Below are 26581 nucleotides of genomic sequence, written 5' to 3'. Positions count from 1 at the left end.
AATTTGACTACATTAAAATTTAAAAGTTATTTATGTAAAAAGACCCCAGGTTGGGGGACCCAAAGCTGGGGCTCTGGGACAACCCAGAAGGATGGGGTGGGGAGGGAGGTGGGAGGGGGGATCAGTATCAGGGGACACATGTACACTCATGGCTGATTCATGTCTATGTATGGCAAAAAACCGCCACAATATTGTAATGTAATTAGCCTCCAATTAAAATAAATTAATTTTTTTAAAAAAGACCCCAGCTTGGGAGAATATGTTTCGATGTCTGTTACCAGCAAGAGATTAGAACAATATTATGTAAGAGAAACTCTGATCAATATATTTTAAGGTGCTCACCTAGGTGACAGTCAGTTAAGTACAGATCAACATCACAGCAAAAAAAAATCACAGCATGATTTCACACCCAGCAGATGGGAAAGCATGAAAATATTTGACAAAACCAGATGTGGACAAGTATATGGAGCAAAGGAGTTCTCACACATTCTTACTGTAAAGCAATTTGATAATATCTAGGAAAACTGAAGATTCACATATGCTATGACCCAGCAATTCCACTCCTAGGAATATACCCATGTAAAAAGACCATAGGAATGTTCATTATAGCATTATCGGTAGTACTGTAGAATTGGAAAGCTAAACGTTTCTACTAAAAATTATGAGTAAATAAATTGTGACATATTCATACCATGAAAAACTGAACATGAGGGAAAAGGAATAAACCAGAGCTAAATTTATCAACATGGATAAATCTCTCAACTATACTGGAGAGTTGGAAAAATAAGTTGTAGAAGGACATGTCTGGTGTGACACCATTTATTTAAAAGAGAAGTCATGCAAAATAATGCTACATGTTTTAATGTCTGCACATATGATGAGATAAAGACATAAACACATACAGAGGACTTGACTGACACTGAGTTCAGGATGGGCTTCCCTGCTGGCTCAGCTGGTAAAGAATCTGCCTGCAAAGCAGGAGACCCGAGTTCAAACCCCAGGTTGGAAAGATCTCCTAGAGAAGGAAATGGCAACCCACTCCAGTACTCTTGCCTGGAGAATTCCATGGACAGAGGAGCTGAGCAGGTTACATCCATGGGATCACAAAGAGTTGGATACAACTGTGTGACTAACTTTCACTTTCTTTCAAGTTCAGGATAATGGTTACCTGAGGGGAGCAGGGGGAGGGACAGATGGGAAGGAGCACACCAGGGGCTTCAGCTGCATTTCTATTATTTCTTTTTAAAAAATTCTTAAAGCAACTTTGGAGAAATTATGATTTGACAAAACTGCAAGATAGATGCACGGGTATTTATTTTTTCTGCATGTTTTTGCTGCGTGATTTAAATAGTTTGCGATTAAGAAAGAAAGGCAGCCCTAGAAAATGTACTTCCTTACTGGCAACTTCAGCTTTTCTCTTTCCTCCCTTCTCTGCAGGCTCTTTTTAAAATGTGGCCCTCTCCGGACAAGTACCCCAAAGACATCCTGACGTACACCGAACTCGTGCTGGATCCGCAGGGCCAGCTGGTGGAGATGAACCGACTTCCTGGAGGAAATGAGGTAAAGAACTGAGTCAGTTTGCTCTACAGAAGAAGTTAACGCAACATTGTAGAGCAACTATACTTCAATAAAATTAAAAAAAAAAAAAAAAGCAAACCCACAGAACCCAGCTCCTGGCTGGAATCACCCTTTAAAAAAATTTTCTCCCTAGGAACCTCCTTGGCTGTTGAGTAGTTAAGACTTTGCTTTCCAGTGTAGGAAGGGCTTCCCTGGTGACTCAGTTGGTAAAGAATCTGCCTGCAACGCAGGAGACCTGGGTGCGACCCCTGGGTTGGGAAGATCCCCTGGAGAAGGGAAAGGCCACCCACTGCAGTATTCTGGCCTGGAGAATTCCATGGACTGTACAGTCCATGGGGTCGCAAAGAGTTGGTCACGACTGAGCGACTGTCACTTTCCAGTGAAGGGGGTGCGGGTTTGATCCCTGGTCGGGGGACTAAGATCCCACGTGTCTCATGGCCGAAAAAACAAAACATAAAACAGAAGCAATATTGTAATAAATTCCATAATGACTCTTAAAATGGTCCACATTAAAAAAAAAAAAAAAACTTAAAAATCTTCTTCCTCCCTGAAGAAGCAAACCTGTTTTCTTGTGCACTCATCTCCTCTCCAGGTGGGCATGGTGGCCTTCAAAATGACGTTGAAGACCCTCGAGTACCCCGAAGGGCGTGACATTATCCTCATCAGCAATGACATCACCTTCCGTATCGGATCCTTTGGCCCCGGAGAAGACCTTCTGTACCTGCGGGCGTCTGAGCTGGCCCGGGCCGAGGGCATCCCCAGAGTCTACCTCGCGGCCAACAGTGGGGCCCGTATCGGCCTGGCAGAGGAGATCAAGCACATGTTCCAGGTGGCTTGGGTGGACCCGGAAGACCCCCACAAGGTACCGCACAAAGCTGGCGTGGCACTGTGATCCCACCTGGCTCCTGCTGTGTTTTCCGAGGGGGTGACAGCACCTCTAAGGGAGTGGGGAGAAAAGTCTTGCTCTTAGACGGCACAGATACACGTGGTGGTGGTGGTTTGGTCGCTAAGTCCAAACTCAGCGCGTCCTACTCTTGCCATCAAGCCCATAGACTGTAGCCCGCCAGGCTCATCTGTCCGTGGGATTCTCCAGGCAAGAATACTGGAGTGGGCTGCCATGCCCTCCCCAGAGGATCTTCCTGACCCAGGGATCGAAACTGCCTTCCTTACGTCTCCTGCATTGGCAGGCGGGTTCTTTACCACTAGCGCCACCTGGGAGCCCTCACTCCTTCTTCGCCACGAGCAGACGGCTCAGGTTCCTTATCTGTAAAGTGCGAATAATCGTAGTAGTCACTTCAGAGAGCTCTGAAAGTGTTAGTCAGTCATGTCCGATTCTTTGTGACCCCATGGACTATAGCCTGCCAGGCTTCTCTGTCCATGGGATTCTCCAGGCAGGAATCCTGGAGCGGGCAGCCATTTCCTTCTCCAGAGGATTTTCCAACCCAGGGATCAAACCCGTGTCTGCTACATTGGCAGGCGGATTCTTTACCACTGAGCTACTTCAGAAGCTCTCAGAAGGATCCTTGGAGAAAAATAATGAAATTAGTTATTTCTTATATAAACATGTACTTAATACATACTGAGCATCTTCTGAACACAGTACATACCAAGGATGCAGAGGTGAGTGGTATATAATCCCTGGCCTCAGGAAGTTCTTACAATTCATCCAGAAGACCTCAGGACATCATAAAAGGCAGAATGAATAAAGAAAAACACACATCTTGTGATGTGAAAATGCAGGGAACAGAGGCATTCTTTGCAACCACGGCACAGGTTCTCAAGGAGGTGGTATTGTCCCACAAAAGGGACAAAAAGTATTATTTTCATGTAGAAGTGCACACACACATATGCGTACATTTATTACATAACCAGTATATCTATAATAAAACTTGACTGGGGCAAAGGGGTTGGTAATCAGGGAAAAAGAAGTATCTGAAAGGCTCCTTTGGGGAGAGAGAATGAAAAGATGATTAAACAACACTGAATCAGTGACATCCCTGGTGGTCCAGTGGTTAAAACTCCCCCTATCAATGCAGGGGCCGAGGGCTCGATCCCTGGTGGAGGAGCTAAGATCCCCTGTGTCTGGGGGCCAAAAAAACAAAACATAAAGCAGAAACAATATTGTAACAAATTCAATAAAGATTTAAAAACAAACAGATAGTGAATCAGAGAGATGGCCAGAGGAAAAGTGAGGTTGTGTGGTAAGGGTGAGTGGCAACCACAGAGCAGACGTTCAGTTAATTGGTGTTATTAATATGTTAACATCAGATGTCTGTTAACATCAGACAGGTGACTGTTATTAACACAGTGTCCTTCCTGCATCCTTCAAACACAGTGTTGGCACTAAAAACAGTGGCTGTTGAGTACACGGAGCTGGACTCATAGCCTCATTGAAGTATTTACATGTTTTTAAGGGAATTAAATACCTGTACCTGACCCCTCAAGACTACACCAGAATCAGCTCCCTGAACTCCGTCCATTGTAAACACGTGGAGGAAGATGGAGAATCCAGGTAAATAACTTAGCAGGCAGCTCCCATGTTCTGACTGTGGTTCATTTCAGCTGCTCGTGGGGAATCTGCCTCTGGGCTGCTGACAGTTTCTCAAGCAGGTGGGGGTGTTTGTACAGAGGGTCCCCCCAGCTTCCATTGTGGGCACTGACAGCTCAGACACCTGGGGCCCCCTTTAGGGTGACCCCATCCTTGCTGTCCCCACATGAGGCACATCTCTCACAAAAACAGCACATCACTCGGGGACAGTTAGGTTGGATTCCCGCATGTCCCCAGAGCTTGCGGGCTCACATTTTATGACCAAATGAGCCAAACTGACTCACTGGGTGGGCTGGGAAGACGTGGACAGGGTCTGCTCCATGAGAACGTCAAGGGCGATACTGGTGTCGTTTCCAGGGAAGGTTGTAGGTTTTTAAAATCAGATTCTGATTTAAATCAAAATTTCCCAGGCTGAGTTTCCTGGGATGTTAGTCATTGATTTTGGGTGGCGGGGGGAGGGGGGTGGGGGGTGGGAAGATTTTCCATAGTCAAGTAAGTTTCAGAAACACTGGGTTAGATGAGATCCAACAAGCATCTTTACTGCAGACGTTCTCAGAGCATTTAATGCACTGAAATGCCTTGTGAATCCCTAACGGGTTAGGGCCTAACCCAGCCTTTTTGGCACCAGGGACTGATTTTTCCACGGACCAGGAGGCGGGGATGGTTTGGGGTGCTTCAGCTTCTGCGTTTGTTGTGCACTTCTGTTATTACTAATCAGCTCCGCCTCGGGTCATCAGGGAGGCTCGGCTGTGCGGTGGACTTCCGTGGCCACGATTGGTCGGTCATGAGCCGAATGCCTTCCCCGGGCACACGCCCACCTCTCTGCAGACCAAAGGCTGTTCTAGACTGTCTCCGAAGGAGTGCAGGGCAGGGGTGATGCTTTGTTAGGACAGCCTCTGAATCAGCAGACTTTCTCTTTGGTTGGAGGGGTGATCATCATCGAGGCTGTACTTGCCCTTCTGGAAACTTGAGGGCCAATCGTGAGGGTCCTAGACCCCTGCCTTCATCTCGCCGTTGGCTGCTTTCTGACCCTCCAGTCTCTCACCTTGCTCAGCCTTCCTTCTCCAGGTCCTTGGGAAGCGCATCAGCCTTGGATTGTCCTAGGCTGGAGCTCAGTCTGTAACTCTCATTTGGTTCCTAAAGGTATGTCATCACGGACATCATTGGGAAGGAGGAGGGCCTGGGCGTAGAGAACCTGAGGGGCTCAGGCATGATTGCTGGGGAGACCTCCCAGGACTACGACGAGATCGTCACCATCAGCATGGTGAGTCCCCGCCCGTTTTCTTTTCCAACTCAACTTTTTATTATGGAAACTTTAATCAGGAAAAGCCTGTCATGCAAAGTGAAGTAAGTCAGAAGGAGAAAAGCAAGTATCGTATATTAACGCGTATGTATGGAATTTAGAAAGCTGGTGCTGATGAACCCATTTGCAGGGCAGGAATAGAGACACAGGCACAGCAGACTTGTGGACACAGCAGGGCAAGGGGAGGGTGGGGGGAATTGAGGAGCACTGAGACACGTGTTATACATTCCTATACGTACAATAGCCAGCAGGAAGCTGGTGCATGACACGGAGCCAACTCAACGCTCTGCGACAACCCAGAGGGGTGGGCTGGGGTAGAGGGTGGGAGGGAGGGTCAGAGGGAGGGCACGTGTGTTTTCTGATGGCTGATTGACCTTGCTGTATGGAAACAACCAACACAACATAATTAAAGCAATTATCCTCCAAGTAAAAATAAATGTAAAAAAAAGTTGCCAAAGTAAAGAGAATTGATAACGAGCCCCATGTACTCATCACCGGCTCCAACAGTTGTCAGCGTGTAACCATTCCTGCATCCTCAGCCCATCTGCCCGCTGTTCTGGAATATTTTAAAGCAGCCTCCACTTATATCTTTCCATCTGTAAGTACCATAGTGTGGCTCTTTGCTAGACAAATGCTCTCCCATTCATTTTTCTTTTTAAATAACATAACCATGATTCTATTACACCCAACAATATCAACAGCAATTCTTTATATCGTCAGAACTCAGCTTGGCTTCAGTTTCCGTAGTTATCTCAAAATGTCTTATTATAGTTGGTTGGCTTGAATCAGGATTCAATCTCTTCTTCTTTAAAAGATATTGAGTATTTAGAAGAACTTTTGGGCCTTCCCTGGTGGCCCAGTGGCTAAGACTCCACACTTTCTCTGCAAGGGGGCACGGGTTCAGTTCCTGGTCAGGGAACTAAGATCTTGCATGCCCAGCAGTGTGGGAAAAAAAAAAAAGAACTTTTATCTAATTTTAACTGGTACGAAGTGACTGTCTTCTCATTCCCTAGTGTGGCCTTTACAGAAATATCTTCTGTTTCTGTTGGAGTCGTAGTAATAGTTCTCTTCAGTGGTAAACTGTCACTCAAGTCCTGACTTTTACCCTTCGTCTTGGCTCTTCAATTTCAAAGGTGGAAAATGCTGGCCTTGAGTGTCTTCCTTGGGCATATCGTGTAGGTGTCATTATGTATGTTTCATACCTATTTCAAAATAAAAAGACATATATGTATTTACATATTCCAAAATATGTCATTTTCTTTTGAAGGATATAAAAAGGAATATTTTTATATATTCCAAAATAGATATACATTTACATATCTCTAATTTATATATATATACACAGACAGGCTCACCTCAGAGATGTCGCAGTTTGGTCCCAGACCTCTATGGTAAAGTGAATGAATATAGTATTGAAGTGGAGATTGTAATAAAGTCACACAGATTTTTTGGTTTCTCAATCCATGTAACAGTTATGTTTATACTGTACTGTCGTCTGTTAAGTCTGCGGTAGCATTATGTCTTTTAAAGATGTATACACTTTAATTTTAAAATCCTTTATGGCTAAAAAATGCTAACCTTCATCTGACACACAGGATTGCCACAAACTTTGTTAAAAAATAAATAAGTAAACCTCAGTATCCATGAAGTACAATAAAATGAGGTCTGCCTGTATAAATCTTCCTGTTTTGAAATAGTTCTGCGTCGGAAGTTACGAGATAGTTTAGGCAGGTCGTGGGTGCCCCTCGTCCAGCTCCCGTGTGATAGAGTCTCGTGTAACTGTCGTATGTGATCAAAACAAGGACACTGACATTGGCACGACACTGTTAACTGGACACAGACCTCGATCATTTTTTCCCAGTTTCACCCGCCCTCCTAGGCTTCCTTTCATTGTGTGAATGCATGCAGTGTCTTGGGAATGACCAAACTCAGAAGAACCACAGAGATGCCTCTTGAAGTAAGAGCCAGAACATTCCACGTCTGCGTGTGTCTTTACAACACTCTTCCTCGCTAGCCCCATTCTTTCGGTCGAGGTCAGGCAGCCTGAAGGACAGGCTTGAGCCCACGCTGTCCGGCCACCGATCAGGATGCCCGTGGCCAAGCTGAGCTTCCACTCATGCCCAGTGGCTCCTGGACCGTCCCCGCTGTGGGGGGTGGGGCACTGGCCCTGAGGAATGCAGGAGGGGTCCTGTCTCCACAGGTGAGCTGCCGGGCCCTCGGGATCGGGGCCTACCTGGTGAGGCTGGGCCAGCGAGTGATCCAGGTGGAGAATTCCCACATCATCCTCACGGGGGCGACGGCGCTCAATAAGGTGACCACCTTGAAGGGACAGCCGGGGAGTGGACGTGTTGGGGCGGGGGCGGGCTCATTCTGACATTCCCAGTGTCCCCAGTGGGGAATTTTTCTCAGCATGAAAGCAGTTCCAGGAATTCCCTGGTGGTCCAGCGGTTAGGACTCCACACTCTCACTGCTGAGGGCCCGGGTTCAATCCCTGGTTGGGAAACTAAGATCCCACAAGCTACATGATGCAGCAAGAAAAGGGAAAAAAGAAGCCAGTTCCATCCCTGCTATTATGAGAGCTGTTCTTTCATTTTGCAGTTATATGGGCCTCTTATGAGCTAACATATATTATAGATAGATACATACATACATATAGGTGTGTATTGGGCTTCCTTGGTGGCTCAGCGTTAAGAGTTTGCCTACAAAGCAGGAGATGCAGGTTCGATCCTTGGGTCAGGAAAATCCACCAGAGAATGAAATTGCCATTTCCCACTCCAGTGCAACCCACTCCAGTATTCTTGTCTGGAGAATCCCATGGACTGAGGAAACTGGCGGGCTACAGTCCACGGGGTTGAAAAAGAGTCCGACACAACTGAGTGACTTAACAGCAACAATGTGTGTGTTAGGCTCTTCTGGTGGAACTAATTCTCTGTGTTACTGTAATTTAAATTTTAAAACTTATTAAAATAGCATTACACATTGCATAAAATTGGGAAAAGACCAAAAAAAAAAAACAAAAAAAGTAATTTTGTCCCTACTGTAGTTTTTGTGTAGTTTTCCTCTCATCTCATGTCTTTACATAGTTAGACTCCTAGTGAACACAGTTTCGTGTGACTGTTTACTGTCTTGAAATGCCTTCCACAATGCTGTAAGGCCTCCCTAACATCAGGTCTGCTAAAAATCCCACAGTGGGTCTCAGAGTCTGGCCCCTGAACCAGCAGCATCAGCATTACCTGGGATCATGATAAAAGTACAAAGTTCTCTGGCCCCACTGCAGACCTGCTCCATCAGCAACACTAGGTTGGGTTTTGCCTGGAGATGACCAGTCACCAGGTGGATCTCTGGTTCTTAAATTGGGCTGCATAATGGAATTATCTGGAAGTTGAAAAAAAACAACAGATACCTGAGATTCTGATGTAATTGGTCTGGCTGCCTGCAGCCTGGACATCAGGACTTTTGAAAGCTCCCAGGTGATTCTGACTTGCAGCCAGGGTTGAGGACCATCTGAACAGATGGAAGGCCCCCAGGTCGAGCAGGACCTTACTAACCATGTCATGTCAAAGCAGGTCCTGGGCAGAGACGTTTACACATCCAACAACCAGCTGGGCGGTGTGCAGATCATGCATCACAATGGCGTCTCGCATGTCACCGTGCCAGATGACTTTGAGGGTGTTTGTACCATCCTGGAATGGCTGTCCTATATGCCAAAGGTGCAGTATCCTTCCCCCCGCCCCCGCCTCTTGAAGCCTGGAGCCTGGAAGACTCTGTTATCTGGTTCATTTGCCAAATGGTGTGGAAGGGTAGGGAGTAGGTAACACTGAAATCGTGTCTAGGGTTAATTTTTCTTTTCTCTTCCCTCCTTCCCTCTCTGATGCCCAGCCCTGTACTCACTGTTATTTGCTTTTTTTTTTTTTTTTGATGACTTTGTATGGAGGCTGTGTGTCTATCCTTTAGAAAGAGGTGACATTGCCTGTCATCAAAAGAGGTAACATGGACAACAGAGAATCCTCAGGCTTTGCAGTCAGGCTGGATTTTATTTCTGGCTTCCTTCTCGTAGCAATGAGACCTCAGGACCATCTCTTAATCTTTCTAAGCCTCAGTTTCCTCATCTGTAAAGTGGGAGTAACAATGGCACCCATCCCAGGGTGTTATCACTGATGGCTCAGTGACATGATGTGTGGAGTTCAGCGCTTGGCAGGCCCTCAGCCAAATGCTACTCCTAATTGTGATGATGACCTACTTTGGGTTGGGCTTCTGCCACGTAGCCAGGCATCACCATAGTCGGAAGGGGAGAGGAGGGCAAAGAGTGAATTGCAGACATTATTGACGAGCCCGAAGGACCGAGTGGGAGACCTGACTTTCTTTCCTAGGATAATCGCAGCCCAGTCCCAGTCGTCACACCCAAGGACCCCATTGACAGAGAAATTGAATTCCAACCATCTCGCGGGCCCTACGACCCCCGGTGGCTGCTTGCAGGAAGACCTCACCCAAGTAGGTCCCTCCGGGGTTTTGTCCGAGCCCTGGGTTTTGGGGTTTCTTTTCTGCCACCAAGATAAAAGAAGGAGTCAGTAGAAGATTATCGCCAAGGGATACACCTGAGGTCGAATGCAAAAAGGGGTGGAAGAATGGAGATTTTTCTCTGTGCTTTTCCCAAGCTGATGACCGAGAAGGGGTGGGAACAGCCTCCGGTTTCTGGAGCTGATGGATGGAGGTGAGAAGCAGCAGAGGTCATGACCTCCTTCCCCGAAATTGCCCCAGATGTGGTCACATAGGTGGCAACGCTGGGGCTGCAACCTCAGGGTTTCAGAGAGAAGAGCGCTTCTCTCTCTGTCCCTCTCTCTTTCTGTTTGGCTTAAACCTTCATAAGGTAGCTCTCCATGAGTTCACCCAGGACGAGCAACTTTGCCTCTTCTGCAGCTCCGTTTGTAGACACACACGTGGGTGTGCACACATATATGCAAACACACCCGTGTGCACGCACGTGCTTGCACGTGCCCACATTCTCCCTCCCTCCCTCCCTGTCCCCCTCCCCCAAAGGGACAGGTTGGCCTCATGGAGGCATCTGATTACATTCTGAGCCACCAGGACAGAACTGGAAAGCTGAGCTGCCCCTGTTGCCACAATCCCGAGTCTAGAATTTCACGTGCTGCCCCCTTTAGAACTCGGCCTCTCCTTCCAGCTGCGTGGGGCAAGGCAGGTGCCGCCAGGAGCGTGCCGGCTCCACCAGCGAAAGATGCCCCGTGGCCTGTCCCCTCCTCTGCTACTTCTCTTAGGCTTTCTCACCTGCGAGCACTGGCTTTAGCTTGATTTTTAAAAACGTCTGATATGTTACCGACCATTTGCTCCAGCTAGTAGGGCCGGCCCCCAGGCAGACCCTGAGGCTGGGGTGCTTTGCTCCCAGGGGCCCAGCCCCGCTATTCCTGCAAAGTGAGATCTCTCCTGCTACCTGCCTCCTCGTGTCCAAACCACAGACACGTACAGCGCGGTGTGGATCCCAGGCACCGCGTCCTCCCCAGGATGGCCGCAACCGACATCCGCTTGTTCACTCTCCCTTTCTCTGCCTCTCTGTCTCTCAATGGAACACGTTCTTCTCAGTGTAACGGTTTTGAGGCTGCAGCCACCAGGTCCGGGATGAGTGTTTTTCAGAGTAGATGGTCCCTTCTGAAATCGTGCCTTCCGAAGGCAGCCACCTGCTCTTTTTGCAGAGGCTGTGACCAGGGTCTCCTCGTGCCTGGCGTTGAGGGAGGTTGGTGTGGTGGGTGTTCTGTATGGACTGACTTCCGGATTCGGCGTATCGTTTGGCAGCCCTGGTTTTGTGTGTTGGGGGCTGGGCAGGGGAAGTGTTGTTGTTTTCCAGGAACAAAGGTATCTGGGCTGTCAACGTCAGGCTGTCCTAGAGAGAGGGCAGAGGAGTCTGCCCTCCAGGTGGACACCGGGGGCCCTCAGCAACCAGACCCCGGCCTGAGCTTCTGCCCTTCTGCCCACAGCTCTGAAGGGATCCTGGCAGAGTGGATTCTTTGACCAGGGCAGTTTCAAGGAGATCATGGTGCCCTGGGCCCAGACTGTGGTGACGGGACGAGCAAGGTAACCCTGAGGGCGGGCCCAGGCGGCCTCAGCGATGCTTTCTCCCTGGTCTTGGATTTTCTGAAAGAAAAACCAATGCAGAGAGTTGGGGGGCGGGGAGTGTTTCTGGCTGATGAAAGTCTTCATAGAGTCTGGATTTGTCCATAACTTTAGAAGACACACCACCAACTTCTTCCTGGGGCCAGGACCCTTGCCCCTTGTGTCTGCCCCTGGGCCAGGGCACCCTCGCCAGGGGGGCCATGAACCCCTTTGGGAATCAGAAGGTGGCCCTGGTACTCTCTGGAAAACCACACAGTCAGAAGTACGAACTCCATTTAGGAGGGCCGTGGGCAGGAACCGCTATTGTATACCAGAGCTGGCGGAAGGCATAATGCTTGGATTCTTTCAAAGCTGAGCTCACTCCTTCTCTTCGGGATGAGTCCAGCTGCCCCAGAGTTCTTCCTTTTATGGAGCCCAAAGCAACAGCCTCATAATTTACCACTCAGATTCCTGGCACAAGACAGGCACTACGAGTTCAGGTTCTGGAGTCAGACCTCTGCTGTCACTCACCCGCTCTGGGCCTTTACATCCTCATCTGTACAATGAGGCTGATAACTCCGCCCCTTCCCACTCCCAAAGGATTGCTGGGATTAATAGAAGTGGTGATGTGTTAGGCATTTAAAATATCACAAATGGGGAATTCCTCGGTGGTCCAGCAGTTAAGACTCCTTGCTTCTACTGCTGGGGGTGCGGGTTTGACACCTGGCTGGGTAACTAAGATCCCAAGTGCCACATGGTAGTTAATATTTTTTAAATAAATAAAAAGCATTTAAAAATCATAAATGCTCCATAATGTTGTTAATAGCAGCTGCCATTATTGTTGCTATTTACTTCTCTGTAATAACTGTTAAAATACTAAGTCTGTTACTGGGATTGCTTCTCTCCATAAGTGTTTTACTTTTTTCAAATGTTCTTTTTTTGGGGGGCTGCACTGTCTTCATCCAGTATGTGGGCTTAGTTGCCCCGCAACATGTGGGATCTTAGTTCCCCACCCAGGGATCAAATCCATGGCACCTGCATTGGAAGGTGGATTCTTAACCACCGGACCACCAGGGAAATCCCCTGGAATATTCTTTAAACTGAGATGAAATCTATTCCCCCTTCCACATGGAAGTGCTTGATTTGAAGACTGCTCTCCCCACACCTGCCCCATAAACTGTTGGGAGCGTAACCGAGAGGAATCAAGTGACACAGGTGGCCAGGGGCAGCCGGTGGCGGGTGCTGATGGAGACTGACGCCATGGACCGCCCGTAACTGAAGCTGCTCAGGCTTAGCATACCTCCATCCTTTCCCGATGTGGCGTGGGGTCTGGACCCATGCTGTCCACCGTGGTGGCTGCTGGCCACGTGTGACAGCTCAAATTCAGAGGAATCACACAGTGAAAGAGCATGTCACATGTTCAGTTCCTCAGCCGTCCCTGCCGTGTTTCAGATGCTCCATGGTCATGTGCAGCTCACAGCTGCCACACTGGTCAGGCTGCTAGAGAGTGTGGCCATCATCACAGAAAGTTCTAGGGGACGATGCTGCTCCCATCCCTGACTTGGCCCAAGCCTCCCCACAACCCCGGCAGCTGTTGCCCCGACATGGGCACCCAGAGGACTTTTCCAGCCTGCTTGTTTGTGAGGCTTTTCACCGCTTCAGGGCCAAGTTGAAAACAGCACGCTTTTCTCTGTCCACCCTCATCCCGGCCCACATGCCTGTAGAATATCAGCCTGGGCTGGCTGGACTCACCTGCCCCCCCGAACCGGCCTGGGGTGCTGCCCCGCGCCCCTGCTCACTTGTGGTCCACCTTGCAGGCTGGGGGGTATCCCCGTCGGAGTGATCGCTGCAGAGACGCGGACGGTGGAGTTGGTCGTGCCCGCCGACCCTGCCAACCTGGATTCCGAGGCCAAGGTTAGGGGCCGGGGAGCTGGGCTGGCTCTTTTCATGTTTTGTTTTTTTTATTGAAGTGAGGTTGAGTTACAAATTACATTCATTTCAGGTGTACAGCATAGTGATTCAGCATTTCTACAGATTGTGTGCCATTAAAAGTTACTACAAGATAATGGCTGTATTTCTCTGTGCTGTACAGTATGTCCTTGTTGCTGTGGTATTTCATACATTGCAGTTTGTGTCTCTTAATCCCATGCCCCTGTGTGTCCCTCCCGTCTTCTCTCTCACCTTTGGTAACTCCCTAGTTTATTTTTTGTCTGTTTTATTTTTGTGAATCTGTTTCTGCTTTGCCTGTATGTTGATGTGTATTATTTTTTTAGGTTTTCCATATAAGTGATAACATACAGTGCTTGTCTTTCTCTGACTAATGTCACTCTGTATAGTGTTCTCTAGATCTATCCACATTGCTGCATATGTCAGAATTCCATTCTTAGTGGTTGAGCAGTATTCCCTTGTATATGTGTATACGCCACGTCGTCTTTCTCCATTCATCTGTCGTCGGGCACTTGGATTGCTCCCGTATCTTGGCTACTGTAAACGGTGCTGCTGTGAACACTGAGGTCATGTATCTTTTCACATTAGTGCTGGGTTATATATACACATACGTACCCAGGAAGGGAGTTGCTGAGTCATATAGCAGTTCTGTTTTTAGTTTTCTGAGAAGCCTCCATACTCTTTTCCATAGTAGCAGCACCAGTTAGCATGCCCACCAGGAGTGTTCCAGGGTCCCCTTTTCTCTTCGTCCTCGCCAGCATTTGTTTCTGCAGACTCTCTGATGATGGCCATTCTGACGACCATGACTGTGGTTTTGCTGGGTCTGCTGTGTAGGCCGGTTGAGCTGACAGGAGCGGGTCCTGAGTGGCCACATGTCTGTCCTTCCAGCTCAGACTCAGAGGCATCCTTGGCTCTGGAGTGGGGTGGGGTGGGGGCCCCAGCACTGTGTCTGCAGGATGCCTGGTGCTCCTCACTGTCTTCTTCAGAGGATGACAGGTCCCTAGGAATTCCTCCCTCCTCCTGCCCCCGTCACTGTTGCTGTTTCTTTCTTTTTTTTAGCTTTTGTGTAATAAAGTTTTATTAAAGTATAAAGGAGATAGAGAAAGCTTCTGACATAGGCATCAGAAGGGAGCAGAAACAGTACCCCCCTGCTAGTCTTCAGCTGGATGTTATATGGTCACTGCTGCTGCTGCTAAGTCGCTTCAGTCGTGTCCGACTCTGTGCGACCCCATAGACGGCAGCCCACCAAGCTCCCCCATCCCTGGGATTCTCCAGGCAAGAACACTGGAGTGGGTTGCCATTTCCTTCTCCACTGTTGCTGTTTCTAGGGTGGGCCACATCGCACCCTGGGAGGAGTTCAGAAGTCAGAGGGCGGGTCCTGGGACCCTACTCAGGGTGGCATTTACTAGCTTGGCACCTATCAACAGGCAACAGGAGCCTCCCTGGGCCGCAGCGTGAGAGTCACATGTCTGAGCCCCATCTCTGGTATTGTCACCGATGCCAATCAGGCTGCCTGCCCTCCAGGGTGCCATGTGGGCGGCCATCCCATGTTCTGCTCAGAAGAGTCTGACGCAGGCTGCTCTGTGTTCCAGATAATCCAGCAGGCTGGCCAGGTGTGGTTCCCAGATTCGGCCTATAAGACGGCCCAGGCCATCAAGGATTTCAACCGGGAGAAGTTGCCCCTGATGATCTTTGCCAACTGGAGGGGGTTCTCCGGGGGCATGAAAGGTAAAGTGGCCTTCCTGTGGGTGCCCTGAAGCCTCGGGGTCAGCACCCTGGACAGCTCCCTTGGGATCGCAACATCATCATCTTAGTTGCGCTTCCTGCAGCCCTGCAGACGAGAGCTGTTCAGGGAACTGAGGGCTTCCAGTGTGACTTTCCAGAGGTCCCCGTCATGCAGGGAGAGGCAGGGGTGGCCCCCGGAAGCTGCCGAGTGACCTGGGCGGTCACCTCCCCACTTAGGAAGATGAGAAGGCTCCTCCCCTCTTTAGGGGGCTACTGTGAGCCTCAGTGACCTGACACTCAAATGCAAGTGCTTCAAGGCACTGAGCGCATTTCAAGAGACAGAGGCTGTCAGTGGGATGTTTCAGAAAGAGCTGGACTGGGGCCGGGCAGACCTGGTCTGAGTCCTTGTTGGGTGGGTGACTGCTCCAAGCCAAAGTTTCTCTCCTCTGCAAAGAGGGGTAAGGATAGACCAGCCTCAGAGGGCCAAGGCGAGGGTTCGCCTGCGTGTGGTGGTTACTCTCCGTGTGATTTTGAGTTGTTTTTTAAAAATATTTATCTGTGTATTTGGCTGTGCCAGGTATTAGTTGCAGCGTGTGAGATCTAGTTCCCTGACCGGGGACTGAACCTGGGCCCCCTGCATTGCGAACTCAGAGTCCTAGCCACTGGGCCAGCAGGGAGGTCCTAGATTTTGTTATTGTGCTGTTGTTTCCATGTACCATGCCTAATTAGACGTGTCTTGGTAGAAAATAAGGACCATATGCCTGTGGGCAGCAAGAGGGAAGAGACTGTGTTATCCTTGGAGAGGGTTCTGTTCTGGAAACAGAGGGACAGGCCGGGGGCATCTCTGAGCCAGGGCTGGAAGGGATCTTAGAGATCAGCCCATGCCTCCTTTTCTGGGTGGGAATGTTGAGGCCCCGGCAGGGAGGAGGACCTGGTCAAGGGAGCCCTCTGTGCCTTGATCCTGCCTCCTGGCCCCATGAGAGCCTCACCACAACCCCTGGGCAGCGAAGGGTGGGCCGGAGGTCGCCTCAACGGTGGCTGCCTTGCTTTTCAGACATGTATGACCAGGTGCTAAAGTTCGGAGCCTACATCGTGGATGGCCTCCGGAAGTACAAACAGCCCGTCCTGATCTACATCCCGCCCTATGCGGAGGTACGGGGCGGCTCCTGGGCAGTCATGGACACCTCCATCAACCCGCTGTGCATAGAGATGTACGCGGACAGAGAGAGCAGGTGGGTGTGCCGCCCCAGCCCAGCCCCGCCTTCCTGCTCTCACTCCCAGTCCTGAGGCCCCACACCCTGGGAGTCACACTCTGGGGATCGCAGGGCTGTTCTGAACTTCCAGAGGGGTGGAGAGCTGCCAGTTCTCCCAGTCTGAAACCAGCATCCAGCATGCTACTGGATTTTCTCAGTGTAATTAGTGACTGGAGCCCAGAAGTAGTGGAGGAATTGTAATTTGTTCTTTCACAACTTACACTCACCTGTTTCCCAAGGTTTGCAATCACTTAAAGAAAATATAAAAATTATAATATATAATTAATATAATATATAGTATTGATATATTAATAATATATTATATAAATATAATATATATGTTATATTATATACTATTATATAATAATAATATATAGACTATATTAAGTCATAATATATATAATATAATTATATAATATATTATATAATATAGTAACTATATTATATAATATAATTACATAATTACATAAAATATGATATATATTATACAATTATAACATATATAATTATATATTATACATACATATTTTATATATTATATTATATGTATAATAGATTATATATAATTAATTAATTAATTATATTATTATATATATTATATACTAATTTTTATATATCACATTATATATTATATATTACATATAATATATTAATATATTATATATTTTATATAATTATTAATTAATATAAATATATTAATACATATTATTGTGTTATATATAATAATATATAATATATTTATATTAATTAATATATAATTAATTATAATATAGTAATATTAAATATATTAAAATAAATATTAATTATGATCAATTGATTGATTGTATATTAATTAATTAATTAGGACTTCCCTGGTGGTCCAGTGGTTAAGAATCTACCTGCTAATGCAGGAACACGGGTTTGATCCTTGGTCTGAGAACTAAGATCCCACATGCCATGGGACAGCTGAACTCACAAGCCACAACTACTGAGCCCATGCACTCTAGAACCCGTGCCTCACAGCAAGAGAACCCACCACAACAAGAAGCCTGAGCATCATATCTAGAGAGTAGCCCCCACTCATTGCAACTAGAGACAGCCCATGCAGCAACGAAGACCTGGTGCAGCCAAAGAAAAAAGAAAGACGAAAAGCACCTGAGCTTCCTGGCAGCCAAGATGAAAAGGGAAATAAGATTAGATGTCTAGTTCTTACTAGACTCTCAGTCTTCCCCAAAACTGTTCCATAGAGGCTATGTTTTATTCATTTTTATTTATTGTTATAGCCTAGGGCCTAGTACAGTACCTGACTCCTAATGGGTGCTTGGGAAATACTGGACAAGCGAATGACTAAAATGTATACTTGCATGAGAGGACACCAGTTCCTCAGGGGAGAGAAACCTTCCTGGCACTTTTTTTTTTCAAGTGGGAATCTGTCCCAGATAGATTCTTCCAGAAAGGATGCTGACAATAATGCTTGTAACTCAGTGTTTGAGTGTCTTCAAAATGAAGACTATGCCAAATGCTGTGAGAATGTAAAGGCCCCAAGCTCTGCCCAGGACTTCCCTGGTGGTCCAGTGGCTGAGACTCTGTGCTTGCCGTGCAGGGGACCCAGGTTCTATCCCTGGTCTGAGATCCAGATCCCGTGTGCCATGACTAAGAGTTTGCATGCTGCAACTCAGACCCAGAGCAGCCCAGTAAACAAACATATTTTTAAAAAAGAATAGTTCTGCTCAAGTTATAGATAGGCACCTTCCTCCTGTGTCTACTCCCATATTCTTTCCTCAGTTCAGTGTATATTTATTGAGCACCTACTGTGTCTCAGGCGTTACGTTAGACATCGTGATATGGTGCAAATGAGCCGAGCCTGTCCTGCCTTCAGTGCCCTGTGACCTTCACGGGAGGCTGCTGAGGTCAGACCTCCAGAAGACTCAGGATGAGGGCAGCCCCAAATGGGGTCACATTAACTTTTCACTCTGGTCACCAGGAGGCTCAGAGCTACATGTAATATTGGTCAGGGCTTCCCAGCTGTCAGAAGAGAAGGGGGCAGGGGGAAACCAAGGCGTGGGGTGAGAGGGTTGGGAATGGAGGGGGCCACTCACATCTTGGATTCCTCCATGTGCTTTTGTGTGCTTTAAGAGATTAAAGAGTATCTTGTAGCCACGAAATTAAAAGATGCTTGCTCCTTGGAAGGAAAGCTGTGACAAACCTAGAGAGAGTATTAAAAAGCAGAGACGTCACTTTGCCGACAAAGGTCCATATAATCAAAGCTATGATTTTTCCAGTAGTCACGTATGGATGTGAGAGTTAGGCCATAAAGAAAGCTGAGTGCCGAAGAACTGATGCTTTCAAACTGTGGTGCTGGAGAAGACTCTTTAGAGTTCTTTGGACTGCAAGGAGATCAAACCAGTCCATCCTAAAGGAAATCAACCCTGAATATTCATTGGAAGGACTGATGCTGAAGGTGAATCTCCAGTACTTTTGGCCACCTGATGCAACTGACTGACTCACTGGAAAAGATCCTGATGCTGGGAAAGATTGAAGGTGGGAGGAGAAGGGGACGACAGAGGATGAGATGGTTGGATGGCTTCACCAATGCAATGGACATGAGTTTGAGCAAACTCTGGGAGATGGTGAAGGACAGGGAAGCCTGGTGTGCTGCAGTCCACAGTGTCACAAAGAGTCGGACATGACTGAGTGACTGAACAACACCACCACCCTGGCCTGAGGAGAGCAGAGATTAGGAAAGCCAGAGAAGACTGTAGCTGAAGAGCTGGTGGGATATGCTGTTCTGGAAAAAGTCACACACTCTTGTTGCTGAAAGGGCCTTCTAGAGTTCAGAACATTTTTGTTTTATTTTTTAGCTTTTGGCCATGCAATGGCATGTGGGATCTTAGTTCCCTGATCAAGGATTGAACTCATGTCCCGTGCAGTGGAAGCATGGAGTCCTAACCACTGGACTGCCAGGAAAATCCCAGAACACTTTACTTTAAAAGCTGGTTTAATTCTTCATTCAATGGATAGAAAAGCAGATGGCCAGAGAGGGGAAGTGACTTGCCCAAGGGCACGCAGAAAGCCAGCTACAGAGCAGAGGACTGCCACCAGCTTTCCTGGAGGTCTTGCCTCCCCCTTCATGTCCTCTGGCGGTTGCTTACTGGGGAGCCCCTCATATACGCCTCCCCCGCTGCTGGCTTTTTCAGAGCAAGTGTTCTGGAGCCAGAGGGAACAGTGGAGATTAAGTACCGGAAGAAAGATCTGGTGAAGACCATCAGAAGACTCGACCCCATTTCCAAGAAGCTCGTGGAACAGCTCGGTGAGTGGGTCTGAAACGTATCACCTCTCAGAGGTCATGAAAGGGCTCAGCCCACTCATGGCTAGAGGCTTCTTATCAGGTTAAAAATAGTGAAGACAAACCAAAACTCAGCAGCAGCACCTGTGAGATGTTTCAAACGTTCCCACACAGCCCATCAAGCCCTTTAACATGAAAAAACATACACAGCGCCTCGGTGAGTGTAATTTCTCAACACACCCAAAACAGAATAGTTGAGGTATTTCAAGCCAGTGAGAAACATTTGAATTTTGGTAGCAAAATTACCCTTTAGAATTTTTCCATCCAGCATTTTACTAATTTTGTTTGAGTGATAGGTTTGCTTCACTTGCAACTTATTTGTAATTCTCTTTAAAAATCCATGAGACATAGCATTGCCTTTATAACTGATCTATGTCATCAGAAATTCACAAGATTTATGGTGATGACGGGTATATAATTTCTTTGGCTTGGTATCAGGGTAATGCTGATATCATAGGGTGTGTCAGAAAGTGTTCCCCACTCTGTTTTCTGAGTCTGAGTGGGCATTATTTCTTTAAATCTTTGATAGCAAAGATTTATAATTCAACTACAAATTCAATTGCTTTTTTATATAGAGGACTGTTCAGTTTAATCTCTTTGCTCTTAGGTGAGCTTTTGTAGTTTGTTTTATTTCAAGGAGTTTGTTTCATTTAAATTATCAAATCGGAGTAGACTTGTTTATAATATCCCCTTATTAGATTTTACTACGTAAATTAAAAATGGTAACTGATGGTGTCCTGTAAGCGCAGTGGGCCTGATGAAAGGGAACAAATTTGAAGTTGAGTGTTGAATGCTGTCTTGCAAATCTGGGTGCATTTTTTTCTATTGGAGTCAGGTTGCTTTACAATGTTGCGTTAGTTTCTGCTGTACAACGAGGTGGATCCTCATTGAACATATGTCTCCTCCCTCTTGGACCCCCACTCCCACCGTCACCCCCCTCCCACGCCTCTAGGTCATCAAAGAGCACTGAGCCAAGCTATCAGAAAAAGAAAAGCAAATATCGTATATTAATGCGTATACGTGGAATCAAGAAAATGATACAAATGAACCTATTTTCAAGGCAGAAATAGGGACATAGAGAACAGACGTGTGGGACCGGGAGCAGAGACTGGATGAACTGGGAGACTGGGGCTGACACACACTCCCATGTGTACAACAGATGCTGGTGGGAACCAGCTGTTTAGCACTGGGTGTGTTTTTGAGGGTGCAGGAGCAACCTGGCTTGGGAGGTTAAAGCTCAGGCCTGCCCTGCAAACCCTGGCTCTTGCCTTGCCCGCAGGAGTGTCTGAGCTCTCAGACACGGACCGCAAGGAGCTGGAGGGCCAGCTGAAGGCCCGGGAGGACCTGCTGCTGCCCATGTACCACCAGGTGGCGCTGCACTTCGCCGACCTCCACGACACGGCGGGCAGGATGCTGGAGAAGGGCGTCATTTACGTAAGAGCCTGCGGCGCTCCGGTCAGCGTGAATGGCCGAGCCTCAGGTCACCTGGTGTCCCACACGCAGAGAATATTTGCACTCAGGCCTGTGGGATGAGGCAAATTCCGCCTGTGAGAATCACCTGGGGATCTTTTTTTTTTTTTTTAAAGAACAAAAACAATTCAAACAAAACAAACAAACAAAAACAAAAAGGTTAAGAATCCACCTTCCAATGCAGGGGACATGGGTTCAGTCCCAGGTCAGGGAACTAAGATCCCAATGCCACAGGGCAGCTAAGCCCACACACCTCTCCACAACTGGAGGGAAGCCTGTGTGCCTCAACTAAGACCCAGTGCAGCCAAAAATAAATAAATAAATATATTTCTTAAACTCTAGTGCCCAGGTGGCTCTCCAATTAAATCAGAATATGGGTGGGAGGGGAGTCAGGCATCAGTATTTTTTTTCCCAAATCCCCCAGAGATTGTAGTAGGTCGCCAAGTTTGGGAACTACCAGTCCAACCCCTGTGTGTGTTCAGAACTGCAGGGCCGGGTTTGGGACCATTGTTCCCACAACACACTCCCCCACCACTGATGGTCACAACCCCATCCTCTTGCCTCATCCCCACGAGGTCATCCGCAGTCCTGAACACCCCTGTGTGCTGGGCTCCCTCCTCTCCAGGCCCTCCGCACCCCTCATGAGCCTGTGTTCTGGGTCTAGAGGTGGACGTGGGCCCTGGGTTTGTACCCGGGGGAGGTGGTCCGGAGACCTGGCAGTGTCCTGTCTCTGCCACCTCCCTGAGCCTCAGTTTTCCGGCCTGTGAAATGGGAGTGATCACAAGGCCAGGCCCTGGGCAGCTCCTAGAATCCCCCTCCACCGTTCTGGGGCGGGGGCGGGGCTCAGGCCCACGGCTTGTCTGCAGGACATCCTGGAGTGGAAGACGGCCCGCAGCTTCCTGTACTGGCGCCTGCGCCGCCTGCTGCTGGAGAGCCAGGTGAAGCAGGAGGTCCTGAGGGCCTGCCCCGAGCTCAGCCACATGCATGTGCAGTCCATGCTGCGCCGCTGGTTTGTGGAGACGGAGGGCGCTGTCAAGGTGGGCCTGGGGCAGAGATGCTCACGCGTGGGCGGGGGTCCAAGGCGCAGAGACACACGGGGCGGGGGCCCCAGGGGGCCTGCCCAGCCATCAGGGGCCCCTCACTGATGCAGCCTCAGCCTCCACCCCAGGCCTACCTGGTGGCTCAGACGGTAAAGAATCCACCTGCAATGCAGGAAACGCAGGTTCGATCCCTGGGCGGGGAAGATGGGAGCCTGGCGGGCTACAGTCTGTGGGGTCGCAAAGAGTCGGACACGCCTGAGCGAGTCACGCTTTCTCTCAGGCCTACCTGTGGGACAACAACCAGACGGTGGTGCAGTGGCTGGAGGCGCACGGGCAGGCGAGCGAGGGGCTGCACTCCACCATCCGGGAGAACATCACGTGCCTGAGGCGGGACTCCGCCCTCAAGACCATCCGGGGGTGAGTGGCCGGCCCGCCCCCACCCCCCGCCCCCTCACCACACCCACATTGGTCACCAGGACTCGTGTCCGGTCACCTGGCCCCAGAGCGGCCACTCGAGTGCACCGCATCTCACGGTCCATGGCCCCCACCTCAGGGTCGGGGTCCACAGACCAGCCCCCCAGCTAAGAGGCCACCACTCCCCCCAAGCCAGGTCTCCCGGCCCAGAGTCCTGGGGATGCCGTCTGCGGGGGTGGGGGGTACAATGGTTTCAATTCGTTATCCTGGTTAGACCTCATCCAAGGTCATGGCCGAAGCTTGTTTGTTTAGACAACCATGTTCTGAACACCTGGTCCTTGGACTGCCAGCTCCTGCTGGGTATGATCCTTTCTGGGCGGCTTGCTCCCCGCGTCCCCATGGGGTAGGGAGCTGAGCGCATGGGACCCCGTCTGGGGGTGAAGCTGAGGTTCAGGGTGAGAGTGTGTGTGTGTCAGATCACACAACCTGTGAGAAGGAGGGTCCACTGTTGTTCCTTGAGATTGTGCTGTGGCCCTCCTGCCCCACAGGACCATTACCCCCACTGTGACTGCGACAGGAAGAGGGTTGGGCGCTCCGGGTGGCTGGTTGCCCACCCAGGAGTGGGACAGGCCCTGGGGCTCTGGGGCTACAGGGGGGCGGGGGCCCACTGAACTCAGCGGGAGAAATGACCTCGCCCTCCTCCCCCGACTCCTGCAGCCTGGTTCAAGAAAACCCCGAGCTGGCCATGGACTCACTGGTGTACGTCAGCCAGCACATCAGCCCGGCCGAGCGGGCCCAGGTCATTCACCTCCTGTCCACCACGGATGGCCCGGCCTCTACCTGACCCCCGGTCCTCCTGGTCGTTCGCAGGACCTCGGGCAAGAGAAACCACACCGATCCACTGACCGCAGGCCCTTGCCAGAACCGCGGGGGTTTGCTTTTTAAAACTCCTGGGCGTTGCCGCAAGGCTGCTGACCCCCAGCTCACTCCTGTTTAATAAAAGGCTCGGGAGCGCCCCCTTCCAAGCAGAAACCGCCCGCTTCTCCGTTGCTGGGAAGTCTGGTTTTTAGCTCTTTAAGACACTTTGCTCCATCGTTGAATCGAATTGAACCCAAACACTCCAGCTTCCATCCACTTTCTGTTGCTTTGCAGGATCCAGGTATTCTTTTAGACTCATTTTCTATCAGAGCATGGAATCTTATTATTATTTTTTTACTCCAGGACTAGCTCTTGATGTAAGCCTCTCACAGGTTTCAGCAGTATAACAAGGAAATCAAAATAAGAGATGAGAAAAGAGAAAATCTACTTTTGTAGTCTGCTTATTTGAATCCTTATTTGAATTCCTCTCACCCAGGAAAGGGTATGAATGATTTTTTTTTTTAATTAAGAGTACAAAATGGTGTTTTGTTCCCCACAAGACTCCTAGCTAATCACTAGCAAAGTCCCGTTACTGGGCTTAGTTCCCTCATTAGTAGAAAATTGCATAGCCCTAGGCTCAAGGGCGTTGGGAGACTTTTTTTTTTTCACGTGGTTCACAGCCCTCTGCCTGCCCCTTCTCTCCAAGGAGGAGGGGACTCTAGCTTGGGCTGGGAGGACAGAGAAGAGAGGCAAGACCTCCAACCTCAGCAGCCTGGCTTGCTCACAGGTGTCACCCCTGTGGTTGCCGTCACCTGCCTCGGAGGCCCCTCAGGTCCCCTTCACTCTCGCGCCTCCTGCCTCGGTGTCCGTGGGGGGCTGTAGCCCGAGGACAGAGCCGGTGGTTCCCAAGGACTGGACTATGAGGACCACGCTGATTCACTCAGGGAGGGCTTCGTGAGGCCGCTGCCAGCACAGCCCCGAAGACCACACAGCATCAGGACCTGCGATCCTCCCGGCCGCATCCATCTGTCCCTGGTGCCCATGATGGAGGGAGCCGGCCATCCTCCACTGCCGTGACGGGCAGTCTGCCTGAGGACACCGGACATTACACCTGTCCAACATGGAGGCCAGCGAGGTTTCGTGGGGAAGCCCCTACAAGCGGGAATGCCGGGGGATGTCTGAGGCCATCGGCCAATGATGACAGCCCTGGCCAGCGTAGGTGGTGTGGGCGCAGTGAGGGGTGGGAGAAAGAGAAATCAGCCTCTCTCGTGTCCCGAGACTGATGGGGGTGGGTAAGAGTCCATGCGGCTTTGGGAACCGATTTCTTTCCATGTAGGGGAGTCCCTGCGGGTTTGGGAGGGACGATACATCAATGACTAGCTACAACCCAGGAACGGTGCGTGGAGGAAACTACCAGGAAATGTGTGGAATAAATTATTTTTGGAAGGAAGCATTTTGGCCTTGGCTTATTACCTGGAGTAGAGCAGGCAGGCAGACTGGCAGGGGATTCCCTGGGAGGCTCCCTCCTCCTGTCGCTGCTGAGATCTTGTGCCAGCCCCCATCTCAGGAGGACGGAGCTCTGGTGCAAGTTCCCCTCCCGAAGGCCACAGGGAGACCGCTTCATCCTTGCATTGCCATTTCACACCTGGACACAAGCTGCTGTCCGCCAGCTGGTGTTGCCGAGTTTAGCATGAACGGACCTTCCCCAGTAAGATCGACTTCCCTCTTTCGGGAGACTTAGCACAGCTGCCTCCAGGGAGGGAGAAAGGATCAGGCCACTGAGTGTGCCCAGAGGCCTGGGCTGCCTACCCAGGCCTACACTGAGCACTCAGGGTCATCCCACTGGCCACCTTCAGTGCCCTGGCCTCCATCGCGTGCAGTTCTTTTGCAGAGCCTTTTGAGGGTGGATGCTACATTTCTAGCCTCACTTTTATAAACAAGAAAACCTCAGCTCAGAGATGAGCGGACTTGATGTCCAAGGTCACACAGCTGGTGAGAAGTGGCCAGGCTGACAAACCCAGTCCTACGGTGCTTTATGTGTGTGCAGCAGGTCCTCAAAGGGCGGCAGTGAGTACATCTCACCCGTTAGTTAGCCAGCTGCAGAGACTCTCAGCGAAGCTTTGCTCCTGTGTCTCCTCCCTGCTTTCTTCCAGCGTCAGCACGATCCAGGCACAGGCAGTCTTCCAGCTGTGACCCGGGCTCTTGCCCACAGTCCATGACCATGTGACCTTGGCATTTGCGCTTTGACTCTATACATACCAGCCCCACTTGCCCATGGTAAGGAATGGATATCAGACCCAAGAAGGGGCTCCCCAGCCCTCGGCACATGGTGATCCAGCTGCTCGGGCTCCGTCCGCCCAGCTCGGCACCCCAGCAGGAGAGCACCCCTGTGTCTCAGAGGTTCTGCAGACCGGGCAGTTAATGCTCTTTGGCTGTGACCCATACGACTGAGGCCCTTGCCCCCAACTCATCACCGAGGGTGCCTTGGGGCTGGGAGGCAAGTCACAGAGCCACCGAGGAGCCAAGCTGAGGAGGAGAGGTGCTGGGGAGAGAAAGGCAGCACCCCCTCCCCACTGCCTGCCTGTTCTCCTCTGAAGCAGGGCCCCGGTCAGCCCTTCCCGGTACCACCTACAGCCCCATTAATCGACCCCTACCTTCCCTACTGGCTGATCATCGCCTATGTGTGAGTCTGGTCTCCCGATGAGGCTGCAAGCCCCTTCCTGGGTGGGCTTAAAGTTCGACAGACTTGTAAGTATTTATTTATTTCTATTTTGGGCCGTGCTGGGTGTTTGTGGGTGCGTGGGCTTCCTCCAGTTGCTGTGTGTGGGCTTCTCATTTTAGTGGCTGCTCTTGCTGCAGAGCACAGGCTCAGCCACTTTAGTTACGGCTCATGGGCTTAGTTGCCCCAGGACCAGGGATTGAACTTGTGTCCCCTGCATTGGCAGGCAGATTCTTAACCGCTGGACCAGCAGGGAAGTCCCAGACTGCTAATCAAAATGCCCTTCTGCTGTTATCTTG

General features: G+C 49.6%; 1 protein-coding gene across 5 annotated transcripts in view; it reads left to right on the top strand.

Annotated features, from left to right (window-relative positions):
* Positions 1–25013, top strand: part of ACACB (acetyl-CoA carboxylase beta) — a 115794-nt gene extending 90781 nt beyond the window's left edge. For all 5 annotated transcript variants that reach the window (XM_061385113.1, XM_061385114.1, XM_061385115.1 and 2 more), the window contains 16 exons: positions 1438–1560; positions 2171–2440; positions 3993–4090; positions 5270–5390; positions 7630–7740; positions 8996–9139; positions 9800–9920; positions 11417–11513; positions 13349–13445; positions 15071–15206; positions 16258–16435; positions 19633–19745; positions 21061–21215; positions 22118–22288; positions 22572–22708; positions 23423–25013. In XM_061385113.1, coding sequence (XP_061241097.1) covers positions 1438–1560; positions 2171–2440; positions 3993–4090; positions 5270–5390; positions 7630–7740; positions 8996–9139; positions 9800–9920; positions 11417–11513; positions 13349–13445; positions 15071–15206; positions 16258–16435; positions 19633–19745; positions 21061–21215; positions 22118–22288; positions 22572–22708; positions 23423–23549 — 2199 coding nt within the window. In that variant the 3' untranslated portion in view covers positions 23550–25013. The remainder of the gene's footprint in view (positions 1–1437; positions 1561–2170; positions 2441–3992; positions 4091–5269; positions 5391–7629; positions 7741–8995; positions 9140–9799; positions 9921–11416; positions 11514–13348; positions 13446–15070; positions 15207–16257; positions 16436–19632; positions 19746–21060; positions 21216–22117; positions 22289–22571; positions 22709–23422) is intronic.
* Positions 25014–26581: the final 1568 nt, after the last annotated feature.

The sequence above is a fragment of the Bos javanicus genome, chromosome 17 (genome assembly GCF_032452875.1).
Source record: "Bos javanicus breed banteng chromosome 17, ARS-OSU_banteng_1.0, whole genome shotgun sequence".
Classification (NCBI taxonomy): Eukaryota; Metazoa; Chordata; class Mammalia; order Artiodactyla; family Bovidae; genus Bos; species Bos javanicus.
This window is presented reverse-complemented; position numbering and strand designations above follow the sequence as displayed.